General features: G+C 35.7%; 1 protein-coding gene across 1 annotated transcript in view; it reads left to right on the plus strand.

Annotated features, from left to right (window-relative positions):
• The window catches only part of COG5 (component of oligomeric golgi complex 5), a 284,025-nt gene that overhangs the window by 138,394 nt on the left and 121,930 nt on the right, over nucleotides 1-23,701 (plus strand). Inside the window, exon 8 of the mRNA XM_079930906.1 lies at nucleotides 16,953-17,118. Within this exon, the coding sequence (XP_079787032.1) occupies nucleotides 16,953-17,118 (166 nt within the window). The remainder of the gene's footprint in view (nucleotides 1-16,952; nucleotides 17,119-23,701) is intronic.

The following is a 23,701-nucleotide window of genomic DNA, read 5'->3' on the forward strand; positions in this document are numbered from 1 at the left end:
TGTGAATTATAAGCTTTTCCAATAAACAAGTGCTGGGCTTTCTGGAGGTTCCAGGATGGAGGAAGATGATGTGCTTATATGTCTTTAAAAGTCAAGGAAGAGGGTCTTTCAGCTCTGTGCTGGACTGTAATTTCCCCTGTTGTAATTGTTGTCAGTACTGGGAGGCAAACATCCACGAACCTGCCTTTTCCCTAAGTCAGAAAGCCTCCTCTGTCAGGTCCACACAGAGTACAGGTGCTTATCAGTTGTCAGCTAAAAGTACCATGATAGCATGATCTAGACAGAGTCTCTCTAAGATGACAAAGTAGAATTGAAGTTCACTAAATAAATGTCTACATAGCATACAGGAAGTGATTATGATGTTATGAACCCTTTTTACTTTTGTAGTTAAAAATTCTGAATTGTTTTTAGCACAGAGAGGGTACCAATTCAAATGTGTTGTGTTGAAGATTTATGGAAGTTAAGCATTTTCTCAAACTTCAAAAGGGACTTCCTGGCTAAGTTGACTCTGTTGATTAGTTATGGTAGAGTTCAGCATGCAGCAAGTCTTTGGTGATCCTTTTCTTCTCTGTGTGCCCAACAAACACCAATAGTAGACTCAATATTAGTTGATTTGTCAAGCTGAATATCTGCTTTAAGAGGTCTAGCTTTCCTATTGTTAGCTGCTAGTTTTCCTGGCTGGTCTCATGAATTCTACAATAGATCTCATCATTTGAATCTACAGAAACTCCTTTTGTATATTTGTTCCCAGTGTTTTTGCATTTACTAAATATAAAGTTCCAGTAATTTTTCAACTCTTGTACGAAGCATTTTTCCTGACACGCAATAAATACTTTCAGGGGATGGGTGAGATGGGTGAAGGGGGCCAAAAAATACAAACTTCTAGTTATAAAATAAGTAAGTCATGAGGATATAATGTACAGCATGGCAACTATAGTTAATAGTACTGTGTTGTATGTTTGAAAGTTGCTAAGAGAATAGATCTTAAACGTGCTCACCACAAGAAAAAACATTTTTGTAGCAATGTGTGGTGAAAGATGTTAACTAGACTTATTGTGGTAGTCATTTTAAAATATATACAAATATCAAATCATTATGTTATATACCTGAAACTAATATAATGTTGTATGTAAATTATACCTCAATTAAAAAATATGTAAAGGGTGATTATAGTAAGAGCTCTTCAAGTTCCACAGATCTAAAGGTTTCATGTGTTGTCTTTATTTTACCAGCCTCAGTGGATAATTTGCCACCTGCCCCTCATCTGTTTGCTCTTATCACTGTTAGCTTTCCTTAGATTTTAAACTGATCATCTAAATGTTTTCCCTAAAGCTTAATTAGTCTTGTTTAGCATGTGCTTACTATTTTTTTAATATTTTTTTGAGTGGGAATTAATTTGAACTGTTATTTAACATTCTAAATCAAGGATTGGCAGAAGTACAGTCTGTGGACTGTTTCTGTATGGCTCAAGTACTAATTGTTTTTACATTTTTATATGGTTGGGGGAAAAAAATTGAAAGAGCAGTATACAGCAGAGACCATATGTATACTATGTGGCCGCCAAAGCCTAAAATATTTGCTATCTTGCCCTTTAAGGACATTAAATGTGTGCTTTAAATGGTTGTATTTTCTTCATGGTGGGCGCTTTACCATTTTCCTTCCTTCCATCTTTTCTTCCTCCCAGCACCATCTCCTCTTTTGCAATATTTTAATTATCATATGGTGTTTCTCTGTGTTTTTGTTTTATGCCAAATGTAAAGTGGTAATATTTTTCTTGTTTCTATATTATACAGTCATGTTATTTTCTTTCCTCTTTTTAAAATTAATTTATTTTATTTTTGGCTATGTTGGGTCTTCGTTGCTGCGCGCAGGCTTTCTCTACTTGTGGCAAGCGGGGGATACTCTTCGTTGCAGTGCACGGGCTTCTCATTACGGTGGCTTCTCTTGTTGCAGAGCATGGGCTCTAGGCACGTGGGCTTCAGTAGTTGTGGCACACGGGCTTAATAGTTGTGGCTCGTGGGCTCAGTAGTTGTGGCTTGTGGGCTCAGTAGTTGTGGCTCGCGGGCTCTAGAGCGCGGCTCAGTAGTTGTGGCACATGGGCTTAGTTGCTCCACGGCATGTGAGATCTTCCCGGACTAGGGCTCAAACCCACGTCCCCTGCATTGGCAGGCGGATTCTTAACCACTGTGCCACCAGAGAAGCCCCAGTCATGTTATTTTCTTTTTCTTTGACATAGTCTCTTTCATGAACAATCCACAGTAACATTGGTTGCTTCGTTATTTTATTGCTATCTTGCAGTGTAGATTCACATCTAATTAACTGTCTGCTTTCAGCCTTAAGGTCTTTTGGTGTTATTGCTTTCCATAGTTTTTCAGGTCACTGAACTGTGAAAAATTTTTTCATCAACTGACTGAATTTCCATTGTATGTCATATAGAATTCTGTCACTACTCTTTGGTTAAAATTTGGTAATCACTCTTTAATCTATGTGTAAGTTGTTTTCCGTTTCTCAAAAATTCAGAACTTTTGTACTTGGTTAACTCTATTTTATTTTACTCAATTTAGATAATCTTATGTTGGCTTTTTATTAGAGTAGTAAATACTAAAATTTTTATTTTGTAGTTTGGAAAAAAATGAAGAACCAGGCAACCACTTTGCATCACTATGGATTAATTTGCATTGTCCATACTTTTATATAATTGGAGTCATACAGTGTGTTCTTTCTTGTGTGTGGCTCTATCCATTCAACATAGTTATTTTGAGATTGATTCATGTTCTGTATATTGGTAGTTTGGTCATATTTTTATTGGTAGTTAGCATTACATTATATTGAAGTACATTTATCTATTCACTTGTTGACAGGCATTTGGGTTATTTCCAGTTTAGGGATACTGCAGACAAAGCTGCTATGAGCAGATACATGGCTTTGTCTCAGCATGTTTCCTTTTTCTTGAGTAAATACCTAAGGCAAAGAATGGTTGGGTTTTTGCAAAGAATAATATGTTTACTTTTTATAGAGTCTGCTAGTTCCAAAGTGGTTCTGTCATTTCACATTCCCATATCAGTAGATTAGAATTTTTGTTCCTCTAGATCCTCACCAAAATTTGATGTTGTCAGTCTTTTAAATTTTAGCCGTTTTAATGGGGATATAGTAGATTCTCAGTGTAGTTTTAATTTGCCTTTTCTTGATTGCTTATGTGACCAACTTTTCAAATGCCTAATAGTGAAAGGTCTTTGCCTAACATTTAAAGACTTTATTGTCTTCTTATTGATTTGTAAGAATTCTTAATGTATTCTGGGTACCAGTCTTTTGTTATTAGTGTGAATTGTAAATATTTCCTCCCATCCTATGGCTTGCCTTTTTTTCTTTTAGCATTGCTATTGAGGTGTAATTTACATTTGTGCATTTAAGCATATAGTTTGATGAGTTTACTAAATTTATACATTTGTGCAACCATCTCACAACCCAGATTTTTTTTTAACTGCTATCACCACAAAACATTTCCTTCCTTCCTGTTTGCAGTCAGTTCTTCCTCCCACCCCCAAACCCAGGCAATCACTGATTTGCTTTCTGTCTATAGAGTTGCTGTTTTCTAAAAGTGTCATATAAATGGAACCGTGCAGTAGGTAATCTTACATATTTAGCTTCTTTCATTTAGCACAGTATTTTATTTAGGTTCATCTGTGTTGTTGCAAGTACAGATAGTCCTTTTTACTGCTGAGTAATGTTCCAGCCTATGGATCTACTCACTTTGTTTATGTCTTGATAGGTTGATGGACATTCAGTTGGTTACAGTTTTTGGCTATTAGGAATAATGCTGCCTTGTTTTCCCCCTTGAAATTGTCTTTTATTTTTATATTTTGGATCGTTTCTTGTTTCTTTTTAAAAATTTTTTAAAAATTGAAGTATAGTTGATTTATAATATATTGGTTTCAGGCATGCAACACAGTGATTCAATATTTTTATAGATTATACTCTATTTAAATGTATTGCAAAATAATGGCTATATTTCCCTGTTCTGTACAATGTATCTTTGTTGCTGTTTCTTGATCAGTCCTGCTAGGCTTTTATTAACTTTATTAATTTTTTTCAAAAGACATCATCTTTTACGAAGAGCAAAATTTTTTAGTTTTGCTAAAGGCCGGTTTATCCATGTTTTCATATGCATGTTATATAAGAAATTTTTGCCTACCCTAAAGTTGGAAAGCTTTCCTCCTATGTTTTCCTTTAGAAGTTTATAATTTTATGTTTTAAGTTTAATTTTTATGTACAGTGTAAGGTTCAGTTTTTCCTCATAGACATATTCAGTTGTTCGAGCACCTTTTGTTGAAAAAGATTGTTTTTTTCCTTCACTGAATTACTTCATTGTGAATTTGCATATATTTTGGCACCTTGAGAATAATTAATTCTCTGTCAGTTTTTCTCCTAATGGTTTTAATGTCTGTTGATGATTTTTGCCTAAATCTTTTTATTTTTTTCAACAGAGATTGTGAAAAAGTCATTTTCTATTTTTCTTATTAGTTTATATTTGCTAGCCGTGATTCTTATGTTAAGAAGAATTTTCACTCATTAATTAAGGATATTTGGTTACCCTGAACTGCAGTTCCTTTTTAAAATGATGGATAAATGTTTAAATTTTGCATTTTTTATTACCAATTTACAGAGTAATGAGTTTATATAAGTCACTACCCAAGGTAGCAAATGAGGCATACTTTTGTTCTCCTTTGTTTTTCTTTTTTAAAGTATTGTTATAGATTCATGTTTCCGTTCTTTTATTTTTAGAATTTTTTTTTTTTTTGGATGTGGACCATTTTTAAAGTCTTTACTGAATTTGTTACAATATTGCTTTTGTTTTATGTTTTGGTTTTTTGGCTGCGAGGCATGTGGAATCTTAGCTCCCCCACCAGGGATCGAACCCACACTCCCTGCATTGGAAGGCAACGTCTTAATCATTGGACCACCAGGGAAGTCCCTCATGTATTTTTTTTTTTTTTTTTGCAGTACATAGGCCTCTCACTGTTGTGGCCTCTCCCGTTGCGGAGCACGGGCGCCAGACGCGCAGGCTCAGTGGCCATGGCTCACGGGCCTAGCTGCTCCGCGGCATGTGGGATCTTCCCAGACCGGGGCACGAACCCGTGTCCCTTGCATCGGCAGGCGGACTCTCAACCACTGCGCCACCAGGGAAACCCGCTCATGTATTTTTATATATTGTGTTTTAATCAGTTTGGTGCTGGATGCGACTGCTAGTGCTATAACAACAAGCTAGACCAACAGTGGCTTAAATAGATAGGGATTTGTCTGGATGTGGGTGGTGCTAATATTGTTTCAGCCTACTTCACAAGCATGCAGGTCTTTCTTTCCATTCTGCCTTCCTTAGTGTCCCCTTGCTTGTCACGTCATGGTCACAAGATAGCTGTCACACTGCAGACATTAATCCATGTTCACGGAGTGGAGATGGGGCAGTGCCAGCTGCCAGCCAAAAGGCAGCATTACAAAATCCTTTTTCAGTATTGCTCCAGTGGACCTATCCTTATGTCTCATTGACCAGATATGGGTCTCATGGTAACCCCAACTGTCAGGAGGACTATGAAAGCAAGTATCTGGAAAGAGGAACAGAACTGTAAACATTGGCTTAAGCTACTCAAGAACTATTGCCTGTTGCAGTGCACACTGCCACCCCTGGAGAAAATTAGGATTTTAGTAATAAGAAAGAAGGAGGGAATGAATTTTAGGGAATACCTAATAATGCCTGCCACAAATATCTTTGGTAAAGCACAGAATGACTGGAATTATTATATTGCTTTATTTAAAAGTAAGCTATGGGCTTCCCTGGTGGCGTAATGGTTGAGAGTCCGCCTGCCGAGGCAGGGGATGCGGGTTCGTGCCCCAGTCCAGGGGCATCCCACATGCCACGGAGCGGCTGGGCCTGTGAGCCATGGCCGCTGAGCCTGCGCGTCCGGAACCTGTGCTCCGTAACGGGAGAGGCCACAACAGTGAGAGGCCTGCGTACCGCAAAAAAAAAAAAAAAAAGTAAGCCACATATATACATTTAAGTTAAAAATTTATATTGACAGAGTGAGATTTGGGTGCTTGAAACATTCATGTCTCATGATTACTTTTATTTTCCTATAAAATTCATTTTATTATTAAACACATTTTTAGTGTCCTTGAAATATTATCTGCTATTACCTTATAGGATGGGCATATTATTCTAAGTATTGGCATCATTTAAAAACTTCTACTTAATGCCAAACTGTAGATTCATATAGACTATGCTCTCCAGGTTCATTTTATAAAGAATTTGGAAGTTAAAAGAACCTTTTTCTGTATATTGATCATCTCTTTACCTTCTCCATTTTTTAGGCTCTTTGTGTTATTACTTCTTTTTTTTGTAGAACCTTCCTCTTCCAATACATGTTCACTTTCATTCTTTTGTCTCCTTCTTTTTCTTTTTCCTCTCATTTTCCCCGTGCCTTTTTATAGCTCTTCTTTTTTTCTGCTGCTTTTCAAAAAGGGCTAGAATAAAGGTGATTTTTGGTTGATAAGATCATACTGCGTTATTAAATGTTCTTCTTAGTTTCTTAATTTCATTTGGGTTTTGCACTGTTGACTGCTGATTGTTAACAGGTTCTGATATAATCTTATTAGGTTAGCTGAGAAGTACATATCAAGCATTAGTGGGCTCCATGCTATTGAATCAGAAAAGCCACTGGTAAGCTCTGGATCACAACCGAGGTAGCTAATATAATTCTTGCCTTTAAATTACGTTATTTAATGCGATTCTCTCTTCCTTCAGTACTTGTAATCTCCCATGGGGCTCCATTAAGTCTTCAGTGTTTTAGACATGTCATAGATTCAAAAAAAGTGTCCAGTGTATGTATCATGTTAGGGCACACAGTTACTATAAACTGCCTTAAATATTTTGGCCTATGATATACTTGTTATGTATAAGATGTTGTGAATTTATTAACACTATTCTGGAGAAATAAAATATTTGGATCTTAGAATTCCTCAGTTATTGTGCATGATTAAGGTGCTATGCTTTTTTTTTTTTTTTTTTGCCGTATGCGGGCCTCTCACTGTTGTGGCCTCTCCCGTTTTGGAGCACAGGCTCCAGACGCGCAGGCTCAGCGGCCATGGCTCACGGGCCTAGCCGCTCCGTGGCATGTGGGATCTTCCCGGACCGGGGCACGAACCCGTGTCCCCTGCATGGGCAGGTGGACTCTCAACCACTGCGCCACCAGGGAAGCCCAAGGTGCTATGTTTTTTATTGTCTTAAATTTACCTGAAAGCTAGCCTAATTTTATTAAATACGTAGTCTTCGGAGGTAGTGGTTTAAAGAATTATCTTCTTTGTGATAAAAATTCTTAGATCTGTATCCTTTCTGTGCTATAAAAAAATAAAATAATAAGCTTTTATTTTTCCCCCCCAGCAGTAAGGATTGTCTATATAGTGGAAGTTACCTGTTCTTTGAATTTTTGCTTGAACTGACTTTGCATTTTTCTCACTATAACCTCTATGTTTTTCGGGAAGCCGGGTTGGGGACTTGTAGATCATTTCCATCTCCATCTCCCTCCCCACCTTTCTCCATCACTCCCCCCTTTTAATGTGATTTTGGGGGTACTTATTTTTTGTCTTATTTTAATTGAGTATGAAATGGATTATTAATCAAACCTTGAAGAAATACTGTAGTCCTGAAACCTCCTAATAACCAAAATAGCAGAATAGCAGCAGGAAATTTTATCTTCTTTTATTTGTCCTTTTCCTTCCCTTGGCTCATTGTATTCTTTTATATATGAAACCTAAAGAGAAAGAATTTAACTGCTAAAGAATTAGTTCATTAGGGGAAAATGTAAAATGTGATCATTAGTCTTTGTGATACAAGGATTATTTGATCCTTGCAGAGTGGCATCCTGGTCTTGAACATTTATGTGATTTTTGCATTTTGTTTCTAATTAAATCAAATTCTGTCACCTTTTCCATTTCTAATTTCAATTATATGAAGCTTTTAAAATCCTATCAGACTTTTGATTTAATACTGTATTTATGCTCACAGAGGTCATCTCTTATTAACTATAGCTTAGTTAACGTGAGAACATTGCTTGCTATTTTATGGCACAATATTTACACCAGTCTTGCTATCTCTCTGCTCCTTTAGCTGAGTGCCAGCTGTTGCTTTGGTTACAGTGTTCCTGTTTTTGTTTTTTTTTTTTTGCGGTACGCGGGCCTCTCACTGTTGTGGCCTCTCCCGTTGCGGAGCACAGGCTCCAGACACGCAGGCTCAGCGGCCATGGCTCACGGGCCCAGCCGCTCCGCGGCTTGTGGGATCTTCCCAGACCGGGGCATGAACCCACATCCCCTGCATCAGCAGGCGGACTCTCAACCCCTGTGCCACCAGGGAAGCCCAGTGTTCCTGTTTTGGCAAGCTTTTTAGGGATCCTAAACAACTGTGCCTCTTTTCTCACTGTACTCTTGTGCGGTTTTATTTTCCTCCCGTGTATGCTACAGAGTTGTTGAAAAAGAAAGAAAAAAATGACATCATCCATATTTGTTTCCAAAGCAAAAGAAATAATTTTAGTTTAAAAAGCAAATGGTTGTGCCATCTCCCGAAATGTTTTTGAAGACGTAGAAATCTGTCTTGATCTACTTTTGAAGTAGATCTACTCTATTACCTGGTCTTTCATCTCATTTTATATTACAGTTTCTGAAGTTGGGAAATTTCATATATGGTTAAGTGATTTATTGAAGGTCACAATGACAATTTGTAGAAAAATTGCTCCTAGAATATTGACTCTCATTTAAAGAGAAGACATTGTCTAGAAGACATTGCTACATTTTCAGTAGTTTATCTCTTTCTAGAAAGTGTGGTCTTTTTCAAATGTGGTTATTTTGTTTTGAGATCTCTTACAAATACTTGCAAAACTGGTATATCTGGAGATTTAGAGACAAGTGGTGACAGGATGACCTGTTGCAGAGTATAGAATAGGGAGTGAAGGGGCCGAGGCCTAAAACTGGCCTGCCAGTATCCAGCTATGGGCCTGTCCTCTCGGTACCTTAGTTACCTAACTGTGAAATGAGCATTGTAATAGTTATTCTACTTATGTTCTGTTGACAAAAGAAAATTAATGGATATGAAGGCCATTTGAAGCATTACTATCTAGGGGAGAAGGCATCTCCATGTAGTATACTGTTTCCACAGATCAGGGTGGGACGTGGCAATGAATGCGGACCTCGCAAGGGCACAAAGTACCGAGAGTGGGTCTGGTTTTGTAAAGATGGGCGGTTGGGTAGGTGGTGTAAGGAAACAGAGAAGTCCTAGAGCTGATCCTGGAGCACTGAGAAAATAGGCCCACAAAGCAGGCAGTTCCAAGATGAGCAGTGAATTGAAGTGTTTGCATTGTACTTGCAAGGACTACCTGTGGGATGAGAAAGAGGATCCTGTTAAGGCCAATTTATGATTTTACTGATTTAAACTCTGCTAAAGTTGGGATTTGCAGCAGAGAATGGGGAGCCAGGTGAGTGAGGCAAGGAATTGATTAACTATTTGTCGCTGAATTAAAACCATTAAACTTCCCAGAGAACACAGTGGCCCAGGGTACTAGGAAAGAAGGAATTTCTTCATGGGCAGTTTTCAGGGAGACTTTAAACTTGAGGATATTGTATGCAAGCAAGATTGGCCAACCCGTTCATTTGTACAGAAACGTAACGTAAGTACAGGTTTCCCGACACTGACCTGTACGTTGGTAGCAATCATGCTGAGGTTTTATCAGTTCTCATTAAAATTCAGAATAAAAACAAGGTAGTGACTTACTCTGAGAACTTCCTCTCTATTTTTCTTGTTATTTAAATAACCTTCCTTTTATGAAGTGATGATAGCAGATAGTGAAGTTTTAAAAAATGTCCTTACTTATTAGCAAAGTAAAAAGATAGCATTTATTGGTCATTCTTACTTACTTTTAAACTTTATTTTACTGCTTAAAGAAAATCAGACTTTAATTGGTACTAACAGTTATTTGCAAGTAACCATTGTTATTTGGAAAAAGCATGAACTTTAAAAGCAGACATTTTAATGTTTGAATCCTTGCTCTGCCATTTATTCTTTGTTGTCTTGGAGCTTCGGCTAACTTCTCTATTCCTCAGTTTCCCTGTCTTTCAGTAGAGAACAGTACAACTATTTTGAATGTTTTGTTGGGGAGGATTAGACCTCACGTGTATCAAGCCCCTAAAGTAATGCCTGGTTCATAATAGGTCCTTACTGGATGACTACAGTAGAAAAATTAGGTTTATCACAGTTATCCAGATTCCTTGGCCTCATTCCTAAACCTATCAAAGAAGATGAAATCCAAGCATATGTGTTTTTTAAATTGTGATAAAATACACATAACATGAAATTTACCACCATCAGGGTTCATTAGTGTTAAGTACATTTACATTAATGCTCATCCAGTCTCCAGAAGTCTCTTCATCTCGCTGGACTGAAACTCTGTGTCCATTGAACAACAACTCCTATTCCTGTCTGTCCCTCGGCCCCTGGCAACCACTGTTCTACTTTCTGTCTGTGAATTTGTCTCCATATGTACAGTCTTCATATAAATAATATATAAATAATATTATCTTCATAAAATGTAATCACACAGTAATTTTTTGTGTGACTTTTTTTCACGTAGCATAATATGCTCAAAGTTCATCCATGTTGTAGCATGTGACAGGATTTCTTTCCTTTTTAAGGCAGAGTAATATTTCATCTTATGAATACATATTTTCTTCATCCATTCAATGGATATTTGGGTTGCAAGCATATGTATTTTTTGTTTGTTTGTTTTGTTTTGTTTTGTTTTGCGGTACGCGGGCCTCTCACTGTTGTGACCTCTCCCGTTGCGGAGCACAGGCTCCGGACGCGCAGACCCAGCAGCCATGGCTCACGGGCCCAGCCGCTCCGCAGCATGTGGGATCTTCCCAGACCGGGGCACGAACCTGTGTCCCCTGCATCGGCAGGCGGACTCTCAACCACTGCGCCACCAGGGAAGCCCAAGCATATGTGTTTTTTTCCTGTTGCTCTTAACCCTCTGTATTGATTTCCTAGGGCTGCTATATCAAATTGCCACAAACCAGGTAACTTAAAACAACAGAAATTTATTCTCTCATAGTTCTGGAGGTTAGAAATCCAAATTAAGGTGTTGGCAGGGTCAGTCTCCTTCTGAGGGCTCTAAGGAAGAATCATTCCTTGTGTTTTCCTAGCTTCTAGTGGCTCCAATCAGTGCTTGAAGTTCCATGGCTTGTTAACTGTGTCACTCCATTCTCTGTCTCTTGTCAAGAGACCTTTTTCACTGTGTGTGTCTCTGAGTGTGTTATTCTCTCATAAGGACATCAGTCATTGGATTTAGAGCTCACCATAATCCAGTATGACCTCATCTCAACTGTCTACACATGCATGTAAATAAACTAATGTTACATGAACTCTATATAAGAATTGAAAAAGAGGCAGTGCTTACATGATTATTTTATAAAGCCAGTATAAAGTTGAAATCAAGATAAGGACATCATGGGAAAGAAAATTTAATAGCTATCTTTCTTGAAAATTGATGCAAAAATACTAAACAAACTATTAGCAAATGTAAGTCAGGGATATCTAAAAAGGGTAATTTATCATGACCAAGATGGCTTTTGTTTAGAAGTGTAATGTAATTTCTTCAGTAAAGGAAAAAAATTGATGATCTCAATACATACAAAGAGAGAAAGCATTTAATAAAGTTCAGCATCAATCTGTGTGTAAAAATACTCTTAGCAGACCAAGAATAGAACTTCATTAATCCATTTTTATCACTTTTACTCAGCAGATTACTGACTCTCCTAACCAGGGTTATAAGAAAAAGCAATAAGGGCTTCCCTGGTGGCGCAGTGGTTGAGAGTCTGCCTGCCGATGCAGGGGATACAGGTTTGTGCCCTGGTCCGAGAAGATCCCACATGCCGCGGAGCGGCTGGGCCCGTGAGCCATGGCCGCTGAGCCTGTGCATCCGGAGCCTGTGCTTCGCAACAGGAGAGGCCACAACAGTGAGAGGCCCGCGTACAGCAAAAAAAAAAAAAAAAAAAAAAAAAGGCAATAAAATGTAGAAGGACTAGAAAGGAAAAAAATAAAGATTATTCAGAGATAACATGATCTTATGTATACCAAATCCAAAACAATCTACAAATAAAGTAATTAATGACTGAGTTTTGAAAGTTTGGTAAAATTCCATTTAGAAAAATCAGTGGTGTTTTTAATATAATAGCAACAGATAAACAGAAAAATTTTAAATTACTATTTATAATATCAAAAAACATCAAATGTGTAGGAATAATAAAAATCAAAGATATGTAAAATCCCTTTACAGAAACTATAATAATATTAAGAGGAATTAAAGGAGACCTGAATAAATGAAGAGAGATAATATATTCATGGATTGGAGAGCTCAATATTACAAAGATTTCCATTTTTTCTAATTTTATCTGTAGAGTTAGTGCAAACCCATAGTTCCACAGGCCTTTTTGTTTTAAATGGAAATTGTCAAGCCTGTTATAAAATTTATATGGATGTACCCTGAACCAAGAGTAGCCTATATCAAATTGATAAGAACAGAGGCAGAGGACTATCAAAACTTACTTTAAGGCTACAATAATTTACATAGGTGAATTAGTGTAAGGACAGAGAAATGGCACAGAATTGATGGTCCAGAAACAAAAACACATAAATGGAAACTTGACTTATTGCAGAGGTAACCCTTGAGATTGAGGAGAGAAAGATTATCATTTGCTTCTTTGTTTTCTCAAATAAATTGTGCTGGGTCAATCGGATATTCATACAGAAAAACACTCATCTTGGCTCTTGTCTCACATTATGCAGAAGCTAATTCCAGTTGGATTGTATATCTAAATGTGAAGGGTAAACCGATAGAGGTTCTGGAGGATAACTTCATGAAAGAAAGATATTTTCATGATTGAAAGACATCTTCATGAATGTGGGATGGGACAAAAAATTTTTTTCAAACAGGATACTGAAAGTGCTAACCATGGAGAATAAGGTCAATAAAATGGCCTGCATTCAAATTAGGAACTTCTCTGCCTTAAAAGACTTCTTAAGAGTGGGAGAACATATTTGCAGTATATACAGTCATCAAAGTGATTATACCCAGAATATATGAACAACTTGTACAAATATGTAAAGGACAAAAAAAAAGAAAAATAGACAAGACAGATGAATATGCACTTCACAAAAGAATATATCCAAATGGGTAATTAACAAGCAAAAAGGGATAACTCCTTAGCCATCATGGAAATGTAAATTAAAACAATATAAAAAAAAAACAATAGTGCTCACTCAAAAGTACAGATAAAATGAAAGAGTATGATAATTCTAAATTTTGGCAGGATTGGGGAGCACTTATTTCTGGTCAGGGTATAAGTTGGTACAATCACTTTGGAAAATTGGCCGTTTCTACAAATACTAAGCATACAAATACCATATGATCCAGCAATTCTACTCTTATCCAACAGAAGTGCATATACATACGTTCACTAAAAGCTGTGCGCTAGAATGTTCATGGTGGCATTATTTAAAATACCTAAAAAATGGAAATAATGCAAATGTATGTTAACAGAAGGATGGATACATAAACCAAAGTAAATTTCCACTCTGGAATACTCCACAGTGGTGAAAACGACACCTGCTACATACAGCAACATGGATGAATTTTACAAATAAGATATTGACTAAAAGGAGCCAGACACAAAATAATACTTTATGGTTCTATTTATGTAAAATTCAAAAACAGGTAAAACTAAAGAATGGTGTTAGAAATTATGATAGTGATAATATTTGGAAAGATGCAGTTGGGGAAGCCACAAAAGATTCAGAGGTTCTGCTAATATTTGGTTTTGTGGTCAAGGTGGTAGTTATAGAGGCTTGTTCACTTTGTGATGTTTCATAAAGCTATGCCTACATAATGTGCACATTCCTCTGTATGTTAAAGAATTTAATTTAAAATTATCATTTTTGTAGTTTCCCAACTAAAAAATGATAAGTTTATATTAAACTATGAATATAAATAACTGGCATTAATAGAAAAAGTGGTCATGTTAATTAGAAAGCTTAAAATTACATCTAGAATTTTTATAAGTAGTTTAAATTGTAGTTATTATAAATATTATGTTAGATGTTTTTTTATTGAAGTATAGTTGACATGTAATATTATGTTTCAGGTGTACAACATAATGTTTTGACAATCAGATACATTACTAAATGATCATCACAATAGGTCTTGTTACCATCTCTCACCATGCAAAGTTATTACTGTATTATCGACTATATTTCCTATGGTATACATTGCATCCTTATGACTTACTTATTTTGTAAGTGGAATTTTGTAACTCTTTATCCCTTTCACCTATTTCACCCAACCCCTCAATCCCACTCCCCTCTGGCAACCACCAGTTTGCTCTGTGAGTCTGTTTGTCTTTTGTTTGGCTTGTTCATTTGTTTTGTTTTTTAGATGCCACATATACATGAGATTATACAGTTTCTGTCTTTTTCTCTCTGACTTATTTCACTCAGCATAAACCCTCTGGGTCCATCCATGTTGTCACAAATGGCAAGATTTCATTCTTTTTTATGGTTGAGTAATGTTCCATTGTATATACCACATTTTTTTTATCCATTAATCTATTGATGACACTTAGGTTGCTTCCATATCTTGTGTGTTGTAAATAATGCTTCACTGAACATAGGGGCACATATATCTTTTTGAATTAGTGTTTTTGTACTCTTTGGGTAAATACCCAGAAGTGGAATTGCTGGATTGTATGGTATTATTTTTAATTTTTTGAGAAACCTCCATAGTGTTTTCCACAGTAGCTGTACCAATTTACATTCACACCAACAGTGCATGAGGGTTCCCTTTTTTCCATATCCTTGCCAACACTTATTTGTTGTCTTTTTGTTGATAGCCATTCTGATATTGGATGCTTCTTTAATAATGCACTGTACATGTTACTGTTTTGAAAGTTTTTGGTAGTCAATAATTTTTGGAGTAGAAACATACAAAGCTGCTCCATTTTAGCTAGATCTTTCAAGTAAAATATGACTTTAAGTGTTTTCAGTTAACATACACATATAACTTCCAGCATACATTCACTGTAAGCTATTGAAGTTACAGAATTATTGTTAAGTTACTGAAACCCTGTATGTTGAGAAGCTGTGCTTTTCAGATCCTTTGAGGATAATAAAGGCAATAAATACAATTTTACACTCTGTGTCTATATTCTAGTATTATAAGGTGAAGATATTACTTGAAATTGCTCAGGTAATGCTTTCTTAGATTATATAGACATTTGAATAGTGATAGGGGAAATTTCTTTACAGCTGCCTAATTTTGATTTTTGATATCTACTAAAAAGTGAAAAAAAAATCACTATGAATGGAATGGAACTAACAACAACCAAAGTGCTATACCCCATATTTTCAGTTAATAATTTTGTATGAAATAGCTTATTTTCTCCCCTTTTCTTTGTTAGTACATTGATACAGAATTGACAGTATATATTAGAATAAAATTCTATTATAATAATACAAGTTAAAATTTTTTCATTAAAACATATTTTAATATGAAACAATGTTCATTTGCTTCTCTTTCTTGTTTAATATTAAAAATGTCTAAAATGGGTATCAGTATTCACCAACCATGTTTCCTGATATCGTCTTTAAGTTGATTCTGCTCTGCCTCTGTGTGTGTGTGTGTGTATCTGAGGCATGTACTGTTACTAACACCAATAGATTTCAGAAATAATATTTTGTGTTTTTTATAAACTTAACAGTCAAGAAAATGTTAATGAAATAATCTAACTTTTTAACTATGTACCTTTAATAATAGACACTGAATCATAAATGAAAGAGGAATTTCAGCTATTTGGGCCTGGATATATATGTTGGTGTACAAGATCTGCCTTGTTAATTCAGTCATTTACTTAGTGACACATCCAGCAACCTATTTATATCACTGTGGACTTAATCTACTCATAGATGGTATTTCTACTCCCCACCTCATTGCTTACCTCTCTCTGCTTCAGTCACTCTGCTCCAGCCACCATAATGACCTAATTGCTGTTTTCACTAGCTACCAAGCACATTACTACCTGTGCACTTTCACCGATACCTCTGCCCAGATCTGTATTTCCCCGTATCCTCCATAGATTTCATTATATGTAGGTCTCCGTTTAAATAACACCCTGAGATGCGTTCTCTGACTCTTCCCTCCATAATAATCCACATCATTCTCTGTTCTTATTCCCTTCCTCCTCCTTTATAGCATTTAAACTACCTGATATTCTCTTACATTTACCTTTTATACATTTCTTAGTAAATACAAGATCCATGCGGGCAGAGACTCAATTGGTTTTATTTACTACTGTATTTCCAGCACATAGAAGCAAGATAGACCCATAGTAAGCACTCTATAGATATTTATAGTTTCAGTGAATGAAGGAAGGAAGGAAATATAATGAATAATAGTATCAGTCTGCATAGCTCAGCCGTTAGTTGACTCTGCAGAATTCATTTATTTATTCTCTAAACAAATACAGGGTTGTTGTTAGTTCCAGCATGGCTCTCTTCGTAGGGATTGGGAGTAAATTTTAAGTAAGCCCTAATAATATAACAGATTTTAAATTTTGTTATTATCCTTTAAAGGAGGAGGTAAAGGGAAAGGGAGGAAATCATACACATGGTGTTTAACTTTGTCTTTTAGGAAATAAATAATGACTAAAAATGATATTTGTTCCAAATGCATTGTCTTTGTTCTTGTCTGTAATAATTTTAAAATATTGTAGTAACTGCTCAAGTACCACTTGTAGAGTTATGTTGTTTGTGTTTATTTTCCTATTTATATCTATTCCCAACTCACCCCACTACCACCTTTTTAAAGAATCCAACCCAGGTCGGAACAGCTCTTCAGGTTTTCCATAATCTTGGAACTTTGAAGGATACTATTACCAGTGTCGTGGATGGATATTGTGCTGCTATAGAAGAAAATATCCACAGTGCATTAGACATCAAAGTTTTGACTCAGCCTTCCCAGTCAGCTGTGAGAGGTATGGATGTGGTTTATCTTTAGCTTCTTTATTTATTTATAACTGAAAAGTCCTTTGAATAGTATGTGAAGCATTCAAGTTTCAAAGTAATCTAATGACTCATTTTTTAGTAGACAGAAAATGAGAGAAGAAATTATGTTTTAGAATTTATTTATAACTTTTTTTTGTCTAATCAGTGAGTTGAACTGGCCAATTGGTATATTCAGAACTTCTAGATAAAATCTGTAAACTATGGCTTCATTTAGTTCAGAGGAAACAGATGCAAGAAAAAAAAAGGAACATATTTTTCTTTCTGAAATCCTTATCCTCACATGTACTTCTTATTGAGGCAGAAAATATTTTTTAAGGAAATACAGTCTCTACTTTATCTTTCTGGGCTTTTGTATAATTCTCATACTCAGGAGCAGTAATGGGTAAATGTGGAGACAGAAGCTGATAAAAGCTTTGGGAACATTACAACTATAGCACAGTCTAAAGAAAACCAGAAACAGGTAGATTCAAGGTAGCAGTCCCAACCCTTTTCCTGCCAAAAGATACCCGATGATGACATTCACATACATAACACACTTCATAGACATGAAAGACTACATGTTCTGTGTACCTCTCATTTTTCTAAGCAACACCAACTCTGCATTTCTCTCCTTAAAATCTTTCCTCTCTCCTGTTAATACGGATGGACTGTACTTGCTCCTAGCAGAGACCAAGTACTCTGCTTTTGCATTAGATCCCATCACTCAAAGGCGTTGCTTTCACAGATCCCCTCTCTCTACCACATCATCAGTTTTTCCTTTATTATGTCTCTTTCCCATCACATACAATCGTGCTATTGTATCTTCTTCTGCTTAAAGACAGTCAAACAAATCTATCTTGACTCAATTTCTTTCTTCAGTTTTACCACCTTATTTTATTTAGACTATAGAAAAATTACCCAAAGTGTTGTCTATACTGCTTGCCTCCAGTTTTTCTCTTCTCATTTTCTATTGAACAACAACCATTGAGTTGTCCTTAAGAATAAATAATACATGTAAAATTAATAACAGTTCTTGATATAGGGCTAATACTAAAAAATATTTGCATTGATTATTATTTTTATGTTTGCTATATAAACATAACCTTAAATAATACAGAATATATGTCCCTCATAAATAATTTGCACTAGATAAAAAGAGATAAAAGAATCTTAGATCTTAAAGGGATTTTTAAAGGTTAACCCTAGCCTCTGAATAGGTCTGTATTAAGACCATCCCAGAAGCAGAGCTTTGAAAAGAAATTGCCAGAGGAGATTTTACTCTCAGCTTTTCCCAGCAATTATTCTCAAAAAGTTTGATCTAATGTTTAAATTTCCAGAGGCAGTTTAATCTCATTCCCTCTTGTGTTGTCAAGAATAGGAAAAAAATGAAAGCAATTATTCACATCCTGTCAGTGCTAATGTATGCTCCCTTTTTCTGAAAGAATAAAGAGTTTAAAAGCCTTATTATCATCTGTTGAGGAGTGGATACCATGATTTAATGTAGAAACCCTACTCTTTATTATTTTTTAAAAGAATAATCATTGCTATTTTTATTTTTTAAAATGTTACATTGGCAGGATTAATGTTAATTGCCTGATCTTGTTGGTTATATTGAGATAATGTAGTAGAATGTCATATTTGTTGGAAATACACATTAAAGCCTTCAGGGGTGATGGGGCCTCATGTCAGTAACTTATTCCCAAATGATTCAGGGAAAAATATTTTTTACTATACTTCACAATTTTCTATACGTGTAAGATTGTTTCAAATCTTACAAAATAAATAACATTATTATAGTTATACAGGAACACGTTACCCAAAATGTATCTAAAAGTTTATAAATCACTAAGGAAAATATAAATAACTCAATTGAAAAAAATAAAGGATATGAATAGGCAGATCACAGAAGAACATATCCAGTAAACATGAAAAGATGTTCAACCTCTTTTTAGAGGATATGAACTAGTTATTAGGGAAAAACAAATGATGCAAGATCCTATTTATCAGTCGTGAGACTGGCAAAATCTAAATCTAAAACAGAACTAAATGTTGGATGAGGGCAGAAACTCTCATACTCTGACTGTAGGAGAATAAAATGTTTCAAACATTTTATTCAGTTTTATCAAACTGCTCACTGAGATTAAAAATGGGTATACCTTATAATCTTATAATTTCTCTTTTAAGAGTAAACCCTAGAGAAACTCTGGCACATATGTATAAGAATTTTTATTACTATTATTCATAATAGCTAAACACTGAAAACAGTCTTTCCTTCATTGGAAAAATGAATAAACTTGCTTATTTTTTAAGTAGACTACTATACAATATTTAAATTTATAAATTTTATCAGTATAGATAATTCTCAGCTCCCTTACATGAAAAAGCAAGTTGCAAAAAGATACAGTATGATATTGTATTTAAAGCCTGAGAACATGACAGATGGTGCTATGTATTGCTTTACATACATGCAGATGTAATGAATGTATAAATATATGCCTTCTAATAATAATCATTAATTTCAAAATAACATGAGCTCTGGGGAGAGAACAAGGAAAATGAGACCAGGAACGAAGAGGTATATTTAGGGACCTTCACTTTATTCATTCATCCTTTTTAAAAATTTTATTTTTTAAGACTGTTTTTTAGAGTATTTTTATGTTCACAGCACAATTAAGAGGAAGGTACTGAGATTTCCCATATACCCTCACCCCCACGCGTGCACAGCCTCTCTCATGATCAGCATCTCCCAGCAGAGTAATACATTTGTTACAGTTGGTGAACCTGCATTGACATGTCATAACCACCCAAAGTCCATAGCTTACAGTAGGGTTACTCTTAGGTTTCTGCATCTGTGAGTTTGGACGAATTTATAATGAATGACGTATTTCCATCATTATAATATCAAACAGTATTTTCATGGCCCTAAAAATCCTCTATGCTTTGCTTATTCATCTCCACACTCCCAGCCCTGTCAACCACTGATCTTTTTATTGTCTCCGTAGTTTTACCTTTTTTAGAATGTTATATAGTTGGAATTCTACATCATGTAGCCTTTGCAGATTGGCTTCTTTCACTTAGTAATAAGCATTTAAGTTTCCTCCATTTCTTTTTTTTTTTTTTTGTGGTACGTGGGCCTCTCACTGTTGTGGCCTCTCCCGTTGCGGAGCACAGGCTCTGGACGCAGAGGCGCAGCAGCCATGGCTCACGGGCCTAGCCGCTCCGCGGCATGTGGGATCTTCCCAGACCGGGGCACGAACCCATGTCCCCTGCATCGGCAGGCGGACTCCCAGCCACTGCGCCACCAGGGAAGCCCTCCTCCATTTCTTTTCATGGCTTGATAGCTCTGTTTTTTTCAGTATTGAATAATATTCCATTGTGTGGATGTACTACAGTTCATTTATCCATCCACCTAGTGAAACATCCTGGTTGCTTTTAAGTTTAGGCAATTATGAACAAAAGCTGCTGTAAACATCTTTGTGTAGGTTTTTGTGTGGACATAAGTTTTCAGCTCCTTAGGGTAAATACCAAAGAGCACAATTGCTGCATTGTACGGTAAGAGTATGCTTAGTATTGTGAGAAACCACCAAACTGTCTTCCAAACTAGCTTGACCATTTTGTGTTCATGCCGTCAGTGAATGAGGGTTTCTGTTGCTCCCTATCCTCACCAGCATTTGGTGTTATCACTGTTCCAGATTTTGGCCATCTAATAGATATGTTATGGTATCTCAGTGTTGTTTTAATTTTCATTTCCCTGATGCTGTATGATATGGATCATCTTCTCCTATGCTTATTTGCCATCTGTACATCTTCTTTGGTGAGGGAGGTGTCTGTTAAGGTATTTGGCCCATTTTTTAATTGGGGGTGTTTCTTACTGTTGTAAGAATTTTTATTTCGGGTAGCAGTTTTTTCAGATGTGTCTTTTGCAAATATCTTTTTTTCCAAGTCTAAGGATTGTCTTCTAATTCTCTTATTTGTCTCTTCCAGAATAGAAGTTTTTAATTTTAATGAGGTCCAGCTTATCAGTTATTTCTTTCATAGAACATGTCTTTGGTATTGTATCTAAAAAGTCATTGCCATACCCAAAGTCATCTGGGTCTTCTCCTTTGTTATCTCCTATGAGTGTTACAGTTTTGCACTTTACTTTTAGGTCTGTGATCCATTTTGAGTTAATTTTGGTGAAATATGTGAGATCTATGTCTAGATTCATTGTTTTGCATGTGGTTATTGAGTTATTCCAACATGATTTGCTGAAGATTCTACCTTTGCCAAATTTATTGCCTTTGCTCCTTTTTCAAAGATAATTTGACTATATTTATGTGGGTGTATTTCTGAGCTCCCTATTCTGTTCCATTTATCTATTTGTCTTTTTTGCTAATACCACATTGTCTTGATTACTGTAGCTTTATAGAATGTCTTGAAGTTGGCTAGTCAGTCTTCCAACTTCATTCTTTTTTGTCAATATTGTATTGGCTCTTCTGGTTCTTTTCTCGATATAAACTTTAGAATCCATTTGTTGATATCCAAAAAATAACTTTCTAGAATTTGGATTTGGATTGCCTTGAATCTATAGATCAAATTGGGAAGAACTGACATCTTGACAATATTGATTGTTCCATCGATGAACATGGACTATTTCTCTATATACTTAGTTCCTCTTTGATTTTGTTCATCAGAGTTCTGTAGCTTTCCTCGTAAAGATTTTGTACCTATTTTGTTAGATTTATTTATACCTAAGTATTTCATTTGGCCGGGGGGTAACACACATGATATTTTGTTATCAAATTCAAATTCCACTTGTTCATTGTTGATATATAGGAAAGCAATTGACTTATGTTCATTAACCTGGTATCTTACAACTTTGCTATAATCACTGATTAATTCCAGGACTTTTTTGATTGGTTCTTTCAGATTTTCTACACAGATGATTGTACCATCTGCAAACAAAGACAGTTTTATGTCTTACTTCCCAGTATACACCTTTCTTTCCTTTTCTTGCCTTACTGCATTAGCAAGGACTTCCAGTATAATGTTGAAAAGTGGTGGTGAAAGGGGACATTCTTGCCTTGTACCTGATCTTAATGGGAACATTTCTCATCATTAAGTATGATGTTAGCTGCAGGCTTCTTATAGATAGTCTTTATTAAATTGAGAAAATTCCCTTTATACTTAGTTTATTGAGAGTTTTTACCATTAATGGCTGTTGGATTTTGTCAACTATGATCAAATGTATTAATGTGATTCTTCTTTTTTTAGTCTGCTGATGTGATGGATTATGTAAACTGTTTTTTTTTAAATTTATTTAATTTTATTTTTGGCTGTGTTGGGTCCTCATTGCTGCACGCGGGCTTTCTCTAGTTGCGGTGAGCAGGGGCTACTCTTTGTTGTGGTGTGCGGGCTTCTCATTGCGGTGGCTTCTCTTTGTTTCGGAGCACGGGCTCTAGGTGCGTGGGCTTCAGTAGTCATGGCATGAGGGCTCAGTAGTTGTGGTTCGCGGGCTCTAGAGCACAGGCTCAGTAGTTGTGGCCCACATGCTTAGTTGCTCCGCGGCATGTGAGATCTTCCTGCACCAGGGCTCGAACCCGTGTTTCCTGCATTGGCAGGCTGATTCTTAACTACTGCACCACCAGGGAAGCCCTGTAAACTGGTTTTTGAATGTTGAACCAGGCTTACATACCTGGGATAAATCCCATTTGATTATGGCATAAAATTCTTTATATACATTTTTAGATTTTATTTGCTAATATTTTGTTGAGGCTTTTTACATCTGTGTTCATGAGGTAGTGGTCTCTAGTTTTCTTTGCTTGTAATATCTTTATTATCTAGAATAACTATTCACCATCTTGTTATTTCTGTCGACTTTCGGAATGCTTCTTTCCTCAAACTTTGAACGCTTTTTTTGCTCTCTGGCCCAGTATGCACCAGGTTCACCTTCTGTTTTTACCGCTCCAGGTACGGAATCACTTTTTTCTTCAGTAAGCCTTGGCTTCTTTTATTGGGGAATGGTGCATAGAGATTGAAATTTGGATATCAGGCATGCTCATTTCTATTAAGGAGTTGTCATCTCTCTGTCCTTTAGTGAACAGAATTGACAGATACCTCCAATTCCCATTACTCATTTGTATCTTCGTTCTGTTTATAGTGAGAACCTTCATTTGCACCATTCTAAAATAGACTTAGTTTCAATATTATATATTGAATATATATAATATATATAATATTGAATATATGTAATATTGTAATTTTGAATATTGAATATAATTTTGTAATATTGAATTTTGAATATTGAATATATTGTAATTCAATATTACAATATCAAGCAACACATCTATTAAGTAAAATACAATATTTCTTTGTGATTTTTTTTGCCCCTAAAATATATCTTACTAAAGTCAGGATGCTGTAATTAAAAATTACTTGAATTAATTATTTTCCTGTGTGTGGTGGTTGTATTATTAATTTGAAGTACCATTAGTTTTATGTGTTACTGTATTTGTTTGTATTTAGTTTTAGAGTTTGCTTTTTTATTCTTTTAAAATTTAAATTTATTTTGAAACATCAGCATATAAGACGTTT

The sequence above is a fragment of the Stenella coeruleoalba genome, assembly GCF_951394435.1.
Source record: "Stenella coeruleoalba genome assembly, chromosome: 9".
NCBI classification, from domain to species: Eukaryota; Metazoa; Chordata; class Mammalia; order Artiodactyla; family Delphinidae; genus Stenella; species Stenella coeruleoalba.